At 41.8% G+C, this 19,106-nt stretch overlaps 1 protein-coding gene across 1 annotated transcript; it reads left to right on the top strand.

The window, feature by feature from the left end:
- The first annotated feature begins 3,065 nt into the window (after positions 1–3,065).
- LOC139190195 (uncharacterized) lies at positions 3,066–7,027 on the top strand. The gene is made up of 3 exons (XM_070810118.1): positions 3,066–3,281; positions 3,419–3,942; positions 4,035–7,027. Exons 2-3 carry the CDS (start codon positions 3,901–3,903, stop codon positions 4,821–4,823), a joined length of 831 nt encoding a protein of 276 aa, XP_070666219.1. The 5' UTR covers positions 3,066–3,281; positions 3,419–3,900; the 3' UTR covers positions 4,824–7,027.
- Positions 7,028–19,106: the final 12,079 nt, after the last annotated feature.

Genomic DNA, 19,106 nt, shown 5'->3' with positions numbered 1-19,106 from the left:
TGGATTCCTTTCGTCAAGTTTTCTCTATCAAATAATTTGGACCCTTGAAATTTGATCAAACGGTTAAAGTTATTATAACTTTTAATTGTAGCTGTTTGACCAAATTTCAAGGGTCCGGATTAGTTAATGGGGAGAACTTGGTGGAAGGGATCCAGAGAGATCCCTTTCCTATATTCATGTTTGGGCCCAAAATACTGGTTTGGGCCGAGTTTAGAATTGTTCTCGGCCCGGAAGCCTTGCTTAGGGGTCGCTGAGGTCATCCGGTTCATGGGCCGCATAGCTAAGGCCGGCCATGTCCTATTAGGATAAGGTAGTTAAAATCCTGATACAATAAGGAGTCTCGGCAGGATGAGGATGTTGAAACTTGGGAATGAATACGGCCTGATAAGGGGTTGAGTTCAAAGTCCTAATAGGAGTAGGAATGGCCGAGATAAGATTGGATTGGGGTAAAGAGTCCTAATCTGAGTAAAGTTTTGATTCGATCAGAAGTAGGTTTGCTACTATAAATAGAAGGAGGGGTGTATCATTCAAGCCCCCTCCAATTCAACACACAAACTGCCCTGCGCAAACCCTTACTCTACGCAAAACCTCTCAACAACCTTGAGATTTTTATTTTCTTTTTTCGCCGACAGAACTGTGAATGCAACTGGCGAACACCTTCAGTTTGGATAAACAGTACTATTGCCGTAGAATCAGCCGACCGCGGAGCACCTTCAGTTTGGATAAACAACACTGCGTCGAGGCCAACTGGTTATCTATCCAAGTCTCGGTCCATAAGGGTTTTCGAATCTTTATTGGCAGAGGTCATCTCACTAGCCTTCTCGGCGAGGTGAGGTGTTACAAGTTACTAGGCTCGGCACATTGAATGCTGAGTTGTTTTATGATAATATATTCGCAAGTGAGTTTTAACGTTCGGCATTCTGACGGCCAAACCACATTCACTATCAAGACATACATCTCTTTTGAGTACTTGTGTCCATATAGTCTGGTGTCGATTCGGCGTGCTTATACTCTTACGAATATAATCACTTTGACCGAATCCGGCGTCGACGATTTGTGAACTTCGCAGAATTAGCAGCCTTGTCTTCAAGCTCTAAAACTCGAAGGCCGAGACGTGTTCCTTCCTTGGCCGCAGTCGCGAGATTCAGAAGTCAGCAGCGCACCCAATGCAACATCAACAAATTTTACTCACCGGCCGAGCTCGGCCTTATAGTTGGCACGCCCCGCACATAACCGAAGGATATAGTTAGCTTATTAATTATTCGGCCTGCGAGCCATTTAGGCTAGGTAGTTTGTAGGGTCAACAATTTCATACCACAATTAGTTGTTTTTAGATACAATAGATATTCCAAGTGGCCATTTATCGCAGTGGTGGAACAGGTGTTGTGCCTTTGCTTGACGGTGTGGGTTCAAATCTCGTCGATGATTAATCTAACATCTAATCTAATAAAATATATTATTTGACCAAAAAAAAAAAGATACAATAGATATTCAAAACATACCATAAAAGTAGAGCACGAAAATAAGCTTTATATTTGGATGAATAAATTTAAAATTACTAAGGAATTTTAAAATGAAGGAAATTGAAATGATGAGATTTTATTTCCTAAAATTTGTGAATTTTCTTGTTTGGTTAACCTAAAAGAACCATGGAATTGAATACGAGATTTGTTATTTTTAAACTCTCAATCATAGAAACTAGAAAATGACATCTATTCATATGGAATTTAAACTTGAGAATTGGAGGTCCCAAATTCTAAGTTTTTTTTCTACACAGAAATTTTAAATTTTTATATTTATGAATTCAAACAAGAAAATTAATGCATGCCAATTTATAAATCGATTTTAATTCAAATTATAAGTTTATTTCCTTTATTCAAACGCAATGATATTAAGAATTATGGGACCATAAAGATGGTTCAAAGCTAGAAGCCGCACGTTCAACCTTTTCAAACGAATTACCCGATATGCAATTGATTCCATAGAGATTCCTTCGTAGATTTTCATCAAGATTTCGAGGTCCAATTTCCAGATATTATTTCTCGTTAGAAGCGCTTATAAGGTCTGTCTAGTACCAATTTATAATTAAGATTAGTTTAGCATGAAGTTAGTCCTATAATGTCAATGTGCTGAGTTTTATGTCAAGTCTTATGCTAGTTTTGAGTACTCCATGTTTTTTATTAGAGTCTTTTTTCAAGTCTTTTTTGGTGTTCCTCTACTCATTTTGCCTTAAGCCTCTATTTCTTAATCACATTTTCTAAACGGAGCATCTATAGGTCTTCGGTTCATGTGTCCAAACCACATTAACTGATTTTTTCTCATCTTATCTTCAATTGTGGCTATTCTTACTTTATATCGAATATCCTCTATCTTGTCATTTATCGTGTGCTCACACATCTAACGAAGCGGTTTCACCTCCTCTATACTCATTTTTTTCACGTATTGGTGCTTAATTGCCCAACATTTCGTACCATAAAGCATTGATGACCTTATTGAAGTCTTGTAAAATTGAAGGAGGATTCTCTTCCCTCCTAATCTTTCTCCCCTTCCCTCCCCTCATATTTAAACAGTTACGATTAAGTCACGTCAACATCTTGTATTGATTTTTTATAGAGAGAGAAAGATAAAAAGAAAAATGTGAGAGGAGGAGAGAGAAGGGGATAAGCATAGGTGAGACGTCAATAAGGCCATCAATGCTTTATAGTATAAATGTTATTGACCCTTTGTAACAAAAAAATATATAAAATTTGTTTCAAGGAACTTAGCTTAGTTGGGTAAGAGTAATCTCTCTTACACTTGAGCTCAATTTCAAATTCTCCGTGAGGATGGAGTTGAGAATTACAACTAAGTGTTACGAGTGTTTTAGTCATTAAATTTCCTACACCTATGTTCTCATTTTTTTTGAAAAATTTCCCACACCTGTTAGATTTATATGTTTTATTTTTAATCTCAGTCATACATTTTCGTATAAGTGAGGGCAAGATAGCTTACAGTAGCAACTCTAAAAATATAGAAGGTATTCCCACCGAGCATTACATAGGATTGGGCGCCACTTCAACAATATATTCAAATATCTGAATATCCAGAAAATACAAAAAATAAAGAAAAAAGATCTCCCTTTTCAAGCAAAAAACTCCACTCTTTTGGTTTCTGGACCTTCTTCTACAGCAGCCTAGGGTTTCCCATGGACGGCATGAACGACCATGAGAGAGCCATTGCTTGTCCTTGGGCCATTGAAGCCCTCGCTAGCTTCAAACAAGTCGATGCATCGCTTTTACATGGTATATTCACAAACCCTCATTCCCACTTCAATGTTTGATTCTTTCTTGTAATTTTTTCAATCAATGTGTGTGAGTGATTCGATTGCACAAGATTAGGTTTTCTTATGGTGTTTGGTACTTTTTGGTGGCCTTTTCAGATTTAATTGCGATGGCTCCAACATTACCTGAAGATACTGGGAACAATGCAAAGGAAATGGTTGCTTTGAAATGTTTGGAGAGTTTGTTTAGTCCTTGTAATGTGATGAGCAGTGATGTTCCTTCTTCTCAGCATTCGAAAATCGGCTTTAATTTATCGGAAACTTGTGAAAATGTTCTCAAACGCATTGTATCCATATTCCTTTGGTATTCGTACCCTTTAGGCTTGAGTCTCGTTTTTGCTCACTCCCTAGCCTTGGTGTAGCCTTAGCCCCCTTTAAAATTGTGGCACGATCCGCACGACTCTAGAGTGGGGTAATGCCACACCATAGTTAAGGGGATGAGCTAAACGGGACTCTTCAGGAATTTTGGAAGTGCGTATGTTTAAATGTTAAGCATCAAATATTTCTTTTGTCAGACACCACAATCTGATTTGAGAACGGGTGGACCGGGGGTGTTGAAATGAGATATTCACCCCTTCATTATGCACAAAACAGCTTCTTTGCCTAAATGTGCATTGAAACAGGTAACCCCTAAGAATTTCTTTGCTTATTTTGCTCTTCAATCGATTTTTCTATATAGTCTACAAATGGATTTCTGGATTTTCTTTATGAACAGCTGAAGGATTCAATCCTTGATGGTACACATCCACATGCGGATTTCTTGAGAAAAAAGTGCGGTTTAACACTTAGAAATTATGGTGATAGAGTTCCTTTGGGAGAGAGTAGTCCTAGGCTCAATGAGAGTTGCTCTAATGCTCAAAACATGGGAATTAAAGGAAGCGCAGATCCTCTGAATATTGAGCATGAGAGTAAACAATCGGAAGAAGACCCAGATAATGCAAATCTTTTGCCTTCCAAAAGGAATAGGATTGCCTCAGATGCTCGAATTATGGCAGATGAAAATTGTAGTAGTGTAAATGTTTCTGATGATTGGAACATCATATCAAAGAAGATGAAGTGTGATGCCTCTTATGTTTTACAGTCTACAGAGCAGAACCAAATTCGTTTGCATGGAAAAGAACTATTGGGAGATTTATCTGAGAGGGAAAGGTGCGACTTTGCAGAAAATCAGATGGGAACGATGGATGGAAGCACGGCCTTAGAGAATGGTCGTGATGATTGTACTTCCTCAAATAGATGTGGACAGAGCAATGGCGATGCAGTCCATAAGAGTCAGTCAGAAAATCATCTTAATGCCACTTCAATGCCTCAAGATAAATCTTTGGATGAAGCCCATCAATATTCATGTGTTGATCAAACCAAACACGATAGCTGTCTTCATCTGGAGCCAAGAGTATCAAGTGTTGCTCCTCCAGATGGAACCCAACACAAGGGTTCTGCTAAAGTTTTCAATTTTAACAACAACAACAACAACAACAACAACAACAAAGCCTTTTCCCACTAAGTGGGGTCGGCTATATGAATCCTAGAACGCCATTGCACTCGGTTTTGTGTCATGTCCTCCGTTAGATCCAAGTACTCAAGTCTTTTCTTAGGGTCTCTTCCAAAGTTTTCCTAGGTCTTCCTCTACCCCTTCGGCCCTGAACCTCTGTCCCATAGTCACATTTTCGAACCGGAGCGTCAGTAGGCCTTCTTTGCACATGTCCAAAACCACCGGAACCGATTTTCTCTCATATTTCCTTCAATTTTGGCTACTCCTACTTTACCTTGGATATCCTCATTCCCAATCTTATCCTTTCTCGTGTGCCCATACATCCCACGAAGCATCCTCATCTCTGCTACACCCATTTTGTGTACGTGTTAATGCTTCACCGCCCAACATTATGTGCCATACAATATCACTGGCCTTATTGCCGTCCTATAAAATTTTCCCTTGAGCTTCAGTGGCCTACGACGGTCACACAACACGCCGGATGCACTCTTACATTTCATCCATCCAGCTTGTATTCTATGGTTGAGATCTCCATCTAATTCTCCGTTCTCTTGCAAGATAGATCCTAGGTAGCGAGAACGGTCACTTTTTGTGATCTTCGCTAGATTGCTCCGATCATTAGTGTGGATAAGTATATAGATGGATAGAGATAGGAAAGCAAACACAAGATGTACGTGGTTCACCCAGATTGGCTACGTCCACGGAATAGAGGAGTTCTCATTAATTGTGAAGGGTTTACACAAGTACATAGGTTCAAGCTCTCCTTTAGTGAGTACAAGTGAATGATTTAGTACAAATGACATTAGGAAATATTGTGGGAGAATGATCTCGTAACCACAAAACTTCTAAGTACCGGAGTGTGGTATCGTCTTGACTTGCCTTATCTGTCTCATAGGTAGATGTGGCATCTTCTCTGGAAGTACTATTCCTCCATCCAGGGGTGGTATCTGTAACTGGTGGAGATGCACAAGGTAATGTATCAATTTCACTTGAAGCTTACTTGTACTTTCAGGCTTGGTCAAGCGCGATACAAACCATGTAGTAGGAGTCCCCCAAGTCGCCGAGCTAGGGGATCTGCTGAAAGAGGTGACAGACAAGATAAGCAATCAGAGCTCCTGCTGATTGTTCACATTCTCCCTATCTTGCAGGCAGCATGAAGGATAAAGAGAAGAAAAATCAGAAGAGATGATATGGGATACTTTTGCTTTTGAAGAAGTAACTTTCCACAGGCTTATTCTTGAACTAGGCTGGAGGGTTTTCTGGTTTCCTCCAGAGTATAAGGCCGACTGAAGAATTTGAGGGTCAAAACAAGTCCATCAAATCTAGAGTACGTTCGACCCTGCTGATATGGGATACGTTTGCTTTTGACAGAGTAGTGGATGTATTGGCACATGTGCTGTTATGCTTGTCTCCACATGCTTCCTTGTATCCTTCTCACTTGTCCTATCTGTTCCTCAGGCAGATGCGGTATCTTCCCTGGAAGCATAAGATGTTGAAGATGAGTACTCGAGAGCAATGCCAGGTAAGTAATCAGGTAAGGGGTTCCAGGCAGTCAGTTCCTGGCTGGAAGCTTGATTCCAAGTGCTGACTGATTGCTCTCTTTCTCCTTGTCTTGCAGGTAAGAACAAGGCCAAAGGAAAAGACAGGGAAAAAGCATGATATGGGATACTCTTGCTTTTAACCCTGATGATATGAGATATTCTTGCTCTAGTATAGCTTGTTTACAGAGGTATTATCGGGGGGAAAGAAAGCTGAATATTTCGAAAGGCTTCGTTGGGAGTGCCTTCTCAGATAAGAGGAAGGGTTGAGCATTTTTGCAGGTCTGCCTGTCTGTTGGGGATGGAGGTCGACATATATAGGAGTCTCCCTAACATCAAGTAATAATGCTATTCATTTACCCTGCTTGGTCATAGCACGGTAGTGGGAGCTGCCAACTTCACATGTTTTAACTCTGTCAGAGCACTTTGAAAAAGTGGTCTATGGTATCTGGAAATCTGATGTTGCGTGTGAAGATTACAGACAAGCTTTATCCAAGGAGGTCCAGCTCTTGAAGTTGGGAAAGTGGTGCCTCTTCGGTTTTTGAACAAGCAATCCTGTCGGGGATCTGGCTCTCGAGATTCGGAGAACGATGTCTCTTCGATTTTTGAGAAAGCAATCCTGCTGGGGGTCTGGCTCTCGAGATTTGAGGAGCGGTGTCTCTTCGATTTTTGAGAAAGTAATCATGTTGGGAGTCTGGCTCTCGAGATTCGGAGGGCGGTGCCTCTTCGATTTTGGAGCAAGCAATCTTGTTAGGAGTGTTTTCTCGAATGTGAGTAAAGGTTGGGCATGTTTGCTAGTCTACCTTGCCACGAAGCACAGAGGTTGACACACAGGGACTTTCCAATTATCCAGCAGTGGTACTGTTCCTTTACCCTCTCTTCGATTTTTGAGAAAGTAATCATGTTGGGAGTCTGGCTCTCGAGATTCGGAGGGCGGTGCCTCTTCGATTTTGGAGCAAGCAATCTTGTTGGGAGTGTTTTCTCGAATGTGAGTAAAGGTTGGACATGTTTGCTAGTCTACCTTGCCATGAAGCACAGAGGTTGACACACAGGAACTTTCCAATTATCCAGCAGTGGTACTGTTCCTTTACCCTCTCTTCGATTTTTGAGAAAGTAATCATGTTGGGAGTCTGGCTCTAGAGATTCGGAGGGCGGTGCCCCTTCGATTTTGGAGCAAGCAATCTTGTTGGGAGTGTTTTCTCGAATGTGAGTAAAGGTTGGGCATGTTTGCTAGTCTACCTTGCCACGAAGCACAGAGGTTAACACACCGGGACTTTTCAATTATCCAGCAGTGGTACTGTTCCTTTACCCTTGTGGGTAATAATATGGTAGCTAGACCTTCAAAATTTATGTGTCTAAACTTTGTTAGTGTTGTTTCTTTGCTATTCTTTTACCCTTCTTGGTCAGAGCGATGTAGTGCGAGCTGCAAGCTTCACGTGTCTCAACTTTGTCAGAGAACTTTGGCAAAGTTATCTGCGGTACCCATGAGCTACTGTTGCGTGTGGGAAGTGGGTGATTGAACAGTACGATTCATGTGCTTTCTACTTCGCCAGAAATCTTCGACAGAATGCCCATAATTTCCGCAAAGCTGAGTGTGCGTGTGACAGGTGCTGACAAGGCTGGAAAAGTAGGTGCCTCTTCGATTTCTGAGATCGGCCCTCGTGGTCTCTGAGCAGCCCAGCTTTTGAGAAAGCAAGCCTCTTCGATTTCTGAGATCGGCCTTCATGGTCTTTGAGCAGCCCAGCTTTTGAGAAAGCAAACGCCTCTTCGATTTCTGAGATCGACCCTCGTGGTCTCTGAGCAGCCCAGCTTTTGAGAAAGCAAACGCCTCTTCGATTTCTGAGCAGGCGCCTCTTCGATTTCTGAAGCTTCGTCGAGTGCAGATTTTTATAGGGGCTGACATTAAGTTCCAAAGCACACTTGAATATCCACCAGTAGAAGCTCCATTCTTGCACTTCTAAGATCTTGATTTGTCCGACCTCTTCTCTTTTCAACACCTTTGAAAATGTCTGGCCCTTCCGACCGTCGTTTTGACTTGAACCTTGTTGAAGAGGCAGCCCCGCCTTCTCCAGACAACATATGGCGCCCATCCTTCGTCTCCCCTACTGGTCCTCTTACCGTTGGGGATTCCGTGATGAAGAATGATATGACCGCTGCGGTAGTGGCCAGGAACCTTCTCACTCCCAAAGATAACAGACTACTTTCCAAACGGTCTGATGAGTTGGCTGTTAAGGATTCTCTGGCTCTCAGTGTTCAGTGTGCAGGTTATGTGTCTAATATGGCCCAACGCCTATTTGCTCGAACCCGCCAAGTTGAATCATTGGCGGCTGAAGTGATGAGTCTCAAACAGGAGATTAGAGGGCTCAAGCATGAGAATAAACAGTTGCACCGGCTCGCACATGACTATGCTACAAACATGAAGAAGAAGCTTGACCAGATGAAGGAATCTGATGGTCAGGTTTTACTTGATCATCAGAGATTTGTGGGTTTGTTCCAAAGGCATTTATTGCCTTCGTCTTCTGGGGCTGTACCGCGTAATGAAGCTCCAAATGATCAACCTCTGATGCCTCCTCCTTCTAAGGTTCTGTCCAGTACTGAGGCTCTGAATGATCCCCCTCCGGTGCCTTCTCTTTCTGGGGCTCTACCGACTGCTGAGACTTCTCCTAAGCAACCTTTGTGAAGGCTCCCTCTTGTTTGTTTATTTTGACTCAAGTATATGTACATATTTGTAACTATTCGGGGATATCAATAAATAAGCTTTCCTTCATTTCAACGTATTGTGTTAAATACACCAAAGCCTTCTTCGCTAAGTTCTTTGAATTTTCTTTTGTTGAAGCTTGTATGTTGAAGCTTTGTGAGTGGAGCATGTAGGTTGAGGTAGTGTTCCCTTAATTTCCCGAGTGAGGAAAACTTCTCAGTTGGAGACTTGGAAAATCCAAGTCACTGAGTGGGTTTTCAATTTTAACAGTGAGCACAATTTTCATTCTGCAGATGGACCCCAAGAGAAGAGCATTTCTGAAAATGGCAATGGCTTGGTTGCGAAGAATCTGGCAGAAGAAAACCATAAAAGTGTAATTGGTTCTGATGATTGCTGTGTAATTTCCAAGAAGGTGAAGTGGGATCCCTCATATGTTTTACTGTGTATAGAGAAGAAGCAAATTCCTCTACATGGAAGAGAACTGTTGGAAGATTCATCTGAAAGAGATGCTCCGCTTCCCGAGAGAGAAAGGTGTGACTTGGCAGAAAGTCAGATGGGAACGATGGCCAAGGGCAAGGTCATAGAGGATGGTCATAATGATCTTACTACTTCAAAGAGGTGTGGACAAAGCACTGACCATGCAGTCAATAAAAGTCAGTCAGAAAGTCCATGTAATACTGGTTCATTGCCTCGAGACACATTTCAGGATGAAGCCCCTATGTATGCATATACTGATGAAGTGAAAGATGATGGTGGGCTTCATCCTGAACAAAGAGAATCTTGTGTTGCTGTGCCAGATGAAACCCTGCATAAGGTTTCTGCTGAAGTATTCAACCGTAATAGTGAGCTGGGTATTCTTGTTAAAGTATCACTTCCTGCATCCACAGATGAACCCCAACAGAAAAGCATTGCTGATGAAGGTAAAGACAATGAACATTGTCCTGAACCATGAGCATCAAGTATTGTTTCTCTAGATGAAACCCAGCATGATTCTAGCAGTGAGAATGATTCTCATATTAAAGTAGCACATCCTACATCCACAGATGAGTCCCCGCCGAAGAGTATTGCTGATGAAGCGAGAGAGCTCTTGGATTGGCTATGTCATTATGAGTCAGAGATCTCGACTGCTAGTGTTGAATTTCATGACAAAGAAGATTGATGTTGTCATGAAGAAGCATGCTTTGTTGAGCTCTCAATCCACATCCAGTCAATATTCCTCAGAGACAACCAAAAATCTTTGTAAGAAGCCTAATGAAGGCGGTCCGTTGATTTGTAATACCGGTAATTGCTCTGTTGTGGTTCATGAAAACTGGCTGAGTTCCTCAGCCATTTTATATAAGAATGATAACTTTAAATGCCCCTTCTGTTCATATACTCTTGATCTTACTGAATACCTTGATTCTAAGAAGAGAGCCTCAATGTTAAAGAAAGACCTAGACGCATTTATTCATAGTCTGGAACATCAGCCAGAGGAATGCCTTGGTAGCCAGCACAACAAAGAGAATATTTGCATGAGAAAATTTCATGAGGATCTTAACGCAAAAACGAAAGGTCATCAGAATGGGCATTTGGGAAAGAGTGTAGAACATCTTGAAAAGCAATGTGAAGAACGTGCAAATGAAATCAATGACCTTCAATTGCAGAATATTACAGGTACTGAGCAACAAGTAGCACCTTCTGGATCTTGTATTCGTTTCAATTCAGAGTGTAGAGATGAAAGTGTAACTCTAATTGGTATAAAGCTTGATGTATCAACTGGTGAAAAAGAATGGAGATAAAAGGTGATACAGACGTGCATATCTGTGGTAGGGCTTGATGGATGTCAGAACCAAGTACCAGCTAAAGGTGATACTTTGTCCAGCAAAAGTGCAGTAAGCCTCCTTGCTGACAAAAGACAAGCTGTAGTAATTGAGCAGGAAGATCTGCAGCGGCACATTACCAATGCACAAGAGGTACAAGGCCATGCACTTAATATTGATTCCGAGCAAGCTGGTGCTCGAATGTCTAGCACTTCCAATTACAGCGCAAGACTCCGGACAAAAAATCCCTAGTAAGTTGTTGATAAAGTGTTTTCATTTTTATTTTCTTTGTAGTGTCTACCTTCATGCCTTATAAAATGTAAAGTACAGGCTACATGCTCAAATAATGTCTGAATAAAGTCAGTATTTATGTTACGCGGATCTTAAATTGCAGTCCTGTATTTTCCCCAGTAAACCATATAATTACCTGTTGGTTAGAAAGCAGCGATTTGAGAATTCAATTGCAGTAGTTGTTAATTTAGAAAAATCACTTTTTTGTGTCTTGTAGCACATCCCCGACCATCTCTCAGTTAAGGCAGATAAAAGTTCTGTGGAGCGTTGAGGAGGAAGAATTGCTCAAGGTTCCTGGGTTTCTTTCTAATTTACCTTTGTAAGTTATATTCAAGTTCTGTTTCACATTTATTACCTGATTGTAGTTAATTAATTGCATATGTGTTGCTTCAAAATATTTGATTACAACTCTTTTATACTACTGCAGAAGGGAGTTCAAACATTTTCAAAAATTGATGAAAGGACTCTTACATGGAAGCAAATATTGGAATTTGGTGGTTCTGCGTTTCTGCATAGTCGTACCCAAGGAAGAAAAAATCGATAATATCGGCGATATTTCGCCGATATTATCGTTTTTTTTAGGGTCCGATATTTTTTTAACTATCCAAATGGTTTTCGTCAAAATATCGCGATATTATCGATAATATCAATAATATCGCGATATTTTCGAAACTATCGGGATATTTTGGCACTGTGCTAATCGGAGAAGAACGCCGGAGCAAATTAACTGAATCCCTAAATCCCCAAATTCGAATTCAAAGCAAATTAACTGAATCCCTAATTCCTAAATCCCTAAATTCGAATTCAATACAAAAATGAAATTACATGTAGAAAATTCGAATTCTGTACAAAAATGAAATTACATGCCGAGAAGAAGAGAAGTAGGAGCCTGGGAACGTCGTCTTCCTCATGAATCCAAGATGGCTGGGACAACGTCGTCCTCCTCACCGACGACTACGATGAGTTCTGGTTCATCGTCCGGTGTCCGCTGCCTCCGCTTCTCTCCGGATCCCAAAACCCGCTTGGGTTTGATGGATCCTCCGCCTCGTGTGGGTGTAGTGTGGCTGTGCTCCAGGAAGGAGAGTTGCAGAAATGGGGGGAGAAGAAACAAGGAGGAATGAGGGAGAAGGTTCGAGGGATTGGGGAAGGGGGAAACACGGGGAAGTGGGGTGTGTGTGTGTCTGTCTCCTCTGGGAAGGAGATATGCAGAAAAGAGATGGAGGGGGGGAGAACTGGAGAAGAAACAAAGAGAGGGAGGGTGTGTTTGCGTGTGTTTGTGTGTGTGGAATGAGGGAGAAGGATCGAGAGATTGTGTGTGCGTGTGCGTGTGTGTGTGTGTGTGTGTGTGTGGCACACGGTTTTGTATGAAACCATGGTTTTGTGTGTGTGTGTGTGTGTGTGTGTGTGTGTATGTGTATGGTTATGTGTGTGTGTGTGTGTGTTATCCGAGAGAAAAAGAAAAAAACTTTGAGGGTGTGTGTGTGTGGCACACGGTTTTGTGTGAAAGAATTGGAAGTGACTTTGCTCAGAAGAACCAAATATTCTATCAGAGAAGAACAAAAAAATCTGCTTACTTTATCTTCTTCTCCACTTGAAGACCAAATTCTGTCAGAGAAGAACCAAAAATGCAATGTATAAAGTGTAAAATATTGTACTAATTCATTATATATAAATTATTATGGTGTGTTTAGACTTCTTTCATTAATTACTACAGATTTTCTACACTCACAATGTTTGTCAGCTTGCTATATAATCAACTTGATAATGTTAAATCCATCATGCAATGCATTTCCTTCCAATTTTTTGTGATAAACTAATAGATAATTGACTAAATAAACATCCTGCAAAGTTTCAATAAAAATTTCCAAGTTTTTCTTACAATTTCCGTGGTTTCCATGTAATTTTTATCGATATCGATATTATCCTGATATTTCCATTGATATTTCCGTGTTTTCGGACTACCGATATTTCCGATATTACCGATATTTTCTTCCTTGATCGTACCCCAGTGGAACTTAAGAATAAATGGAGGAACATATGTAGGCGATGTCCGAAGTTGAATTGAAGTGGTCAGTTGCATATAAGAATATGCTCTCTTATTTTGGTCCACTTCTGAAATTTCATTTGTCACAGTACCAATTTCATATGAAACTATAAATACTGGGAACTTTTGAAACAGGCAATGACTTAGCTTCTACCAGTTTAGTTTATAATTCAAACTTGAATTTCTAGTTTTTGGTTTTTATCTTTGTATCCTACAAATTCATTTCCAAATAGTTTGATGCTAAATTTCCTATTGATATTGATATCAGGCATCTCATGCCCAAGTTTATAACTGAATAATTAACTGACTTCAATACCTGTTAATCCATGCTGCCACCTCCAGAATATTTCCATTCCAACACATGATCTAGGATTCCCAATTGATAGAGTTGTATTGAAATCAACTCGAAAACTAGCCCTCCTTTTTAGTGCGTACGCACCTCAAGTAGGGTTGGATACGAATTCGAAGGAGAAATTTTGGGAAGACCTTGGAGACTTGGAGCAAGGAATTGCTCAGACGGAGAAGTTATTTATAGGAGGAGATTCAAATGGACACGTGGGCAGGGAGACAGGCAACTATGGAGGTTTTCATGGTGGCCATGGTTTTGGGGAGAGAAATGAGGATGGGGAAGCTATCTTGGATTTTGCAATGGCATATGATCTCTTCTTAGCCAACACCTTCTTTAAGAAGAGAGAAGAACATGTGATCACCTACAAGAGTGGGTCGTCAAAAACACAAATAGATTTTCTTCTAATGAGGAAAGGGGATCGTATAACTTGTAAGGATTGCAAAGTTATACCGGGGGAGAGCTTGGCTAATCAACATCGCTTGTTGGTGATGCATGTACATATCAAAAGAGTGAGAAAAAAAGAACAAGACTTGGAAGTGCCCAAAGACTAGATGGTGGAATCTAAAAGGAGAAAAACAAGTCATTTTCAAAGAGCAAGTAATCACCCAGTGTGTGTGGGATAGAGAGGGGGAAGCTAGCCAAATGTGGGATTTCATGGCTAGCTGTATCCGAAAAGTAGCAAAAGAGGTATTAGGAGAGTCCAAGGGCTTTGCTCCACACCAAAAGGAATCTTGGTGGTGGAATGAGGAGGTACAAACAAAGGTGAAGGCTAAGAAGGAATGTTGTAAAGCCTTATACAAGGATAGGACCGATGAAAATGGTGAAAGGTATAGAAGAGCGAAGCAAGAGGCAAAGAAAGCTGTGAGAGAAGCTAAGTTAGTGGCTTATGACGATATGTATAAGCGACTAGATACCAAAGAAGGAGAGTTGGATATCTATAAACTAGCTAGAGCAAGGGAAAAGAAGACAAGGGACCTAAACCAAGTGAGGTGCATCAAGGATGAGGATGGAAAGGTTCTTGCTACAGAGAACGGGGTCAAAGACAGATGGAGAGGTTATTTTCATAATCTTTTCAATGGACATGAAAGGAGTACTCCTTTAGGGGAGTTGAGTAACTCAGAAGAGTGTAGAAACTACTCCTTTTATCGTCGAATCAGGAAGAAAGAAGTGGTTGTAGCTTTGAAGAAGATGAAGCATAGAAAAGCAGTGGGCCCAGACGATATACCGATTGAAGTGTGGAAAGCCTTGGGAGAGACAGGTATAACATGGCTCACTGACCTTTTCAATAGGATTTTGAAAACGAAGAAGATGTCAAACGAGTGGCGAAATTGAAGTAGCCGACATTGATGTGTAGGCACATGAGAAAGGATAAGATTAGGAATGAGGATATCCGAGGTAAAGTAGGAGTAGCCGAAATTGAAGGAAAACTGAGAGAAAATCGGTTACGGTGGTTTGGACATATGCAAAGAAGGCCTACTGACGCTCCGGTTAGAAGATGCGACTACGGGACAAAGGTTCAGGGCCGAAGGGGTAGAGGAAGACCTAGGAAAACTTTGGAAGAGACTATAAGAAAAGACTTAGAGTACTTGGATCTAACGGAGGACATGACACAGGATCGAGCACAATGGCGTTCTAAGATTCATATAGCCGACCCGACTCAGTGACTTGGATTTTTCAAGTCTTCAATCGAGAAGTTTTCCCCACTCGGGAAATTAAGGGAACACTACCTCAACCTACATGCTCCACTCACAAAGCTTCAACATACAAGCTTCAACAAAAGAAAAATTCAAAGAACCTAGTGAAGAAGGCTTTGGTGTATTTAACACAATACGTTGAAATGAAACAAAGCTTATTTATTGATATCTCTAAGAAGTTACAAATATGTACATATACACGAGTCAAAATAAACAAACAAGAGGGAGCCTTCACAAAGGTTGCTTAGGAGAAGTCTCAGCAGTCGGTAGAGCCCCAGAAAGAGAAGGCACCGGAGGGGGATCATTCGGAGCCTCAGTACTGGACAGCACCCTAGAAGGAGAAGGCATCGGAGGTTGATCATTTGGAGCTTCATTAAGCGGTACAGCCCCAGAAGACGAAGGCAATAAATGCCTTTGGAACAAACCCACAAACCTTTGATGATCATGTAAAATCTGACCATCAGATTCCTTCATCTGGTCAAGCTTCCTCTTCATGTTTGTAGCATAGTCATAAGAGAGCCGGTGCAATTGTTTATTCTCATGCTTGAGCCCTCTAATTTCCTGTTTGAGACTCATCACTTCAGCCGCCAATGATTCAACTTGGCGGGTTCGAGCAAATAGGCGTTGGGCCATATTAGACACAGAACCTGCACACTGAACACTGAGAGCCAGAGAATCCTTAACAGCCAACTCATCAAACCGTTTGGAAAGTAGTCTGTTATCTTTGGGAGTGAGAAGGTTCCTGGCCACCACCGCAGCGGTCATATCATTCTTCATCACGGAATCCCCAACAGTAAGAGGACCAGTAGGTGATAAGAAGGATGGGCGCCATATGTTGTCTGGAGAAGGCGTGGCTGCCTCTTCAACAAGGTTCAAGTCAAAACGACGGTTGGAGGGGCCAGACATTTTCAAAAGTGTTGAAGAGAAAAAAGGTCGGACAAATCAAGATCTTAGAAATGCAAGAAGGGAGCTTCTACTGGTGGAGATTCAAGTGTGCTTTGGAACTTAATACCAGCCTCTATAAAAATCCGCACTCGATGGAGCTTCAGAAATCGAAGAGGCGCATGCTCAGAAATCGAAAAGGCGTTTGCTTTCTCAAAAGCTGGGCTGCTCAGAGACCACGAGGGCCGATCTCAGGAATCGAAGAGGCGTTTGCTTTCTCAAAAGCTGGGCTGCTCAAAGACCACGAAGGTCGATCGCAGAAATCGAAGAGGCGCTTGCTTTCTCAAAAGCTGGGCTGCTCAGAGACCACGAGGGCGGATCTCAAAAATCGAAGAGGCACCTGCTTTTTCAGCCTTGTCAGCACCTGTCACATGCACACTCAACTTTGCAGAAATTACGGGCATTCTGTCGAAGATTTCTAGTGAAGTGGAAAGCACGTGAATGTTACTGTTCAATCATTCACTTTCCACACGCAACATCAGCTCACGGGTACCACAGATAACTTTGCCAAAAATCTCTGACAAAGTTTAGACACGTGAAGCTTGCAGCTCCCATTACATCGCTATGACCAAGAAGGGTAAAAGAATAGCAAAGAAACAGCACTAACAAAGTTTAGACACATAAATTTTGAAGGTCTAGCTACCATATTATTGCCCACAAGGGTAAAGGAACAGGACCATTGCTGGATAATTGGAAAGTCCATGTGGGTCAACCTCTGTGCTCCGTGGCAAGGTAGACTAGCAAACAGACCTAACTTTACTCACATTCGAGAAAACACTCCCAACAAGATTGCTTGCTTTAAGATCGAAGAGGCACCATCCTCCGAATCTCGAGAGCCAGACTCCCAACATGATTACTTTCTCAAAAAGCGACGAGACACCGCTCTCCGAATCTCGAGAGCCAGACTCCTAGCAGGATTGTTTTCTCAAAAATCGAAGAGGCACCGTTCTTCGAATCTCGAGAGACAGATCCCCGACAGGATAGCTTGTTCGAAAACCGAAGAGGCACCGCTTTCTCAACTTCGAGAGCCCCTTAGATAAAGCTTGTCTGTAATCCTCAAACCGCTTCCTCAACTTCGAGAGTCAGATCTCCTTGGATAAAGCTTGTCTGTAATCTTCACACGTAACATCAGCTTTCCAGATACCACAGACCACTTTTTCAAAGTGCCCTGACAGAGTTAAAACACGTGAAGCTGGCAGCTCCCACTACCGCGCTATGACTAAGCAGGGTAAAAGAATAGTATTACTCCTTAATAGGGAGACTCCTATATATGTCGACCTCCATCCTCAACGGACAGGCAGACTTGCAAAAATGCTCAACCCTTCCTCATATCTGAGAGGGCACTCCCAACGAAGCTTCTCGAAATACTCAGCTTTCTTTCCCGCCCCCCCCCCCCCCCCGAGAATACCTCTGCAAACAAGCTACACTAGAGCAAGAATATCTCATATCATCAGGGTTAAAAGCAAGAGTATCCCATATCATGCTTTTTCCTGTCTTTTCCTTTGGCCTTGTTCTTACCTGCAAGACAAGGAGAAAGAGAGCAATCAGTCAGCACTTGGAATCAAGCTTCCAGTCCGGAACTGACTGCCTGGAACCCCATTGCTCTCGAGTACTCATCTTCAACATCTTATGCTTCCCGAGAAGATACCACATCTGCCTGAGTAACAAATAGGGCAAGTAAGAAGGATACAAGGAAGCATGTGGAGACAAGCGCAACAGAACACGTGCCGATACATCCACTACTTTGTCAACAGCAAAAGTATCCTATATCAGTAGGGTCGAACGTACTCTAGATTTGATGGACTTGTTTTGACCTTCAAATTCTTCAGTCGGCCTTATACTCTGGCGGAAACAAGAAAACCCTCCAGCCCAGTTCAAGAATAAGCCTGTGGAAAGTTACTTCTTCAAAAGAAAAAGTATCTCATATCACCTTTTCTCCTTTTCTTCTCTTTATCCTTCATGCTACCTGCAAGATAAGGAGAATGATAACAATCAGCCGGAACTCGAAATCAAACTTCTGATCTGGGACTGATTGTTTGGAGCTCTGATTGCTTACCTTGTCTGTCACCTCTTTCAGCAGATCCCATAGCTCGGCGACTTGGGGGACTCCTACTACATGGTTTGTATCGCGCTTGACCAAGCCTGAAACTACAAGTAAGCGTCAAGTGAAATTGATACATTACTTTGTGCATCTCCACCAGTTAAAGATACCACCCCTGGAGGGAGGAAGAGTACTTCCAAAGAAGATTCCACATCTACCTATGAGACAGATAAGGCAAGTGAAGACGATACCACACTTCGGTACTTAAAAGTTTCATGATTACGAGATCATTCTTCCACAATATTTCCTAATGTCATTTGTACTAAATCATTCACTTGTACTCACTAAAGGAGAGCTTGAATCTATATACTGTGTAAACCCTTCACAATTAATGAGAACTCCTTTACTCCGTGGACGTAGCCAATCTGGGTGAACCACGTACATCTTGTGTTTGCTTCCTGTCTCTATCCATTTACATACTTATCCACACTAATGACCGGAGCAATCTAGCGAAGATCACAAACTTAATATTTAAGATGATATTCTTTGGTGTATGCTTTTCGCAAACGATATAGTGTTGATAGATGAAACGCAGGAAGGGGTAAACGCGAAGCTTAACCTTTGGAGAGAAGTGTTGGAATCTAAAGGTCATCCCCTAAGCTGATCAAAGACAGAATATATGGAGTGCAAGTTCAGTGCAAACGGAGGCCAAAATGAGTTAGGGGTGAGGATCGGAGATCAGGAAATACCAAAGAGCGACCGTTTTCGCTACCTAGGATCTATCTTTCAAAAGAACGGAGAATTTGATGGAGATCTCACCCATAGAATACAAGCTGGATGGATGAAGTGGAAGAGTGCATTCGGCGTGTTGTGTGACCGTCGTAGGCCACTGAAGCTCA

Source organism: Malus domestica, chromosome 12 (genome assembly GCF_042453785.1).
Source record: "Malus domestica chromosome 12, GDT2T_hap1".
Taxonomy (NCBI): Eukaryota; Viridiplantae; Streptophyta; class Magnoliopsida; order Rosales; family Rosaceae; genus Malus; species Malus domestica.
This window is presented reverse-complemented; position numbering and strand designations above follow the sequence as displayed.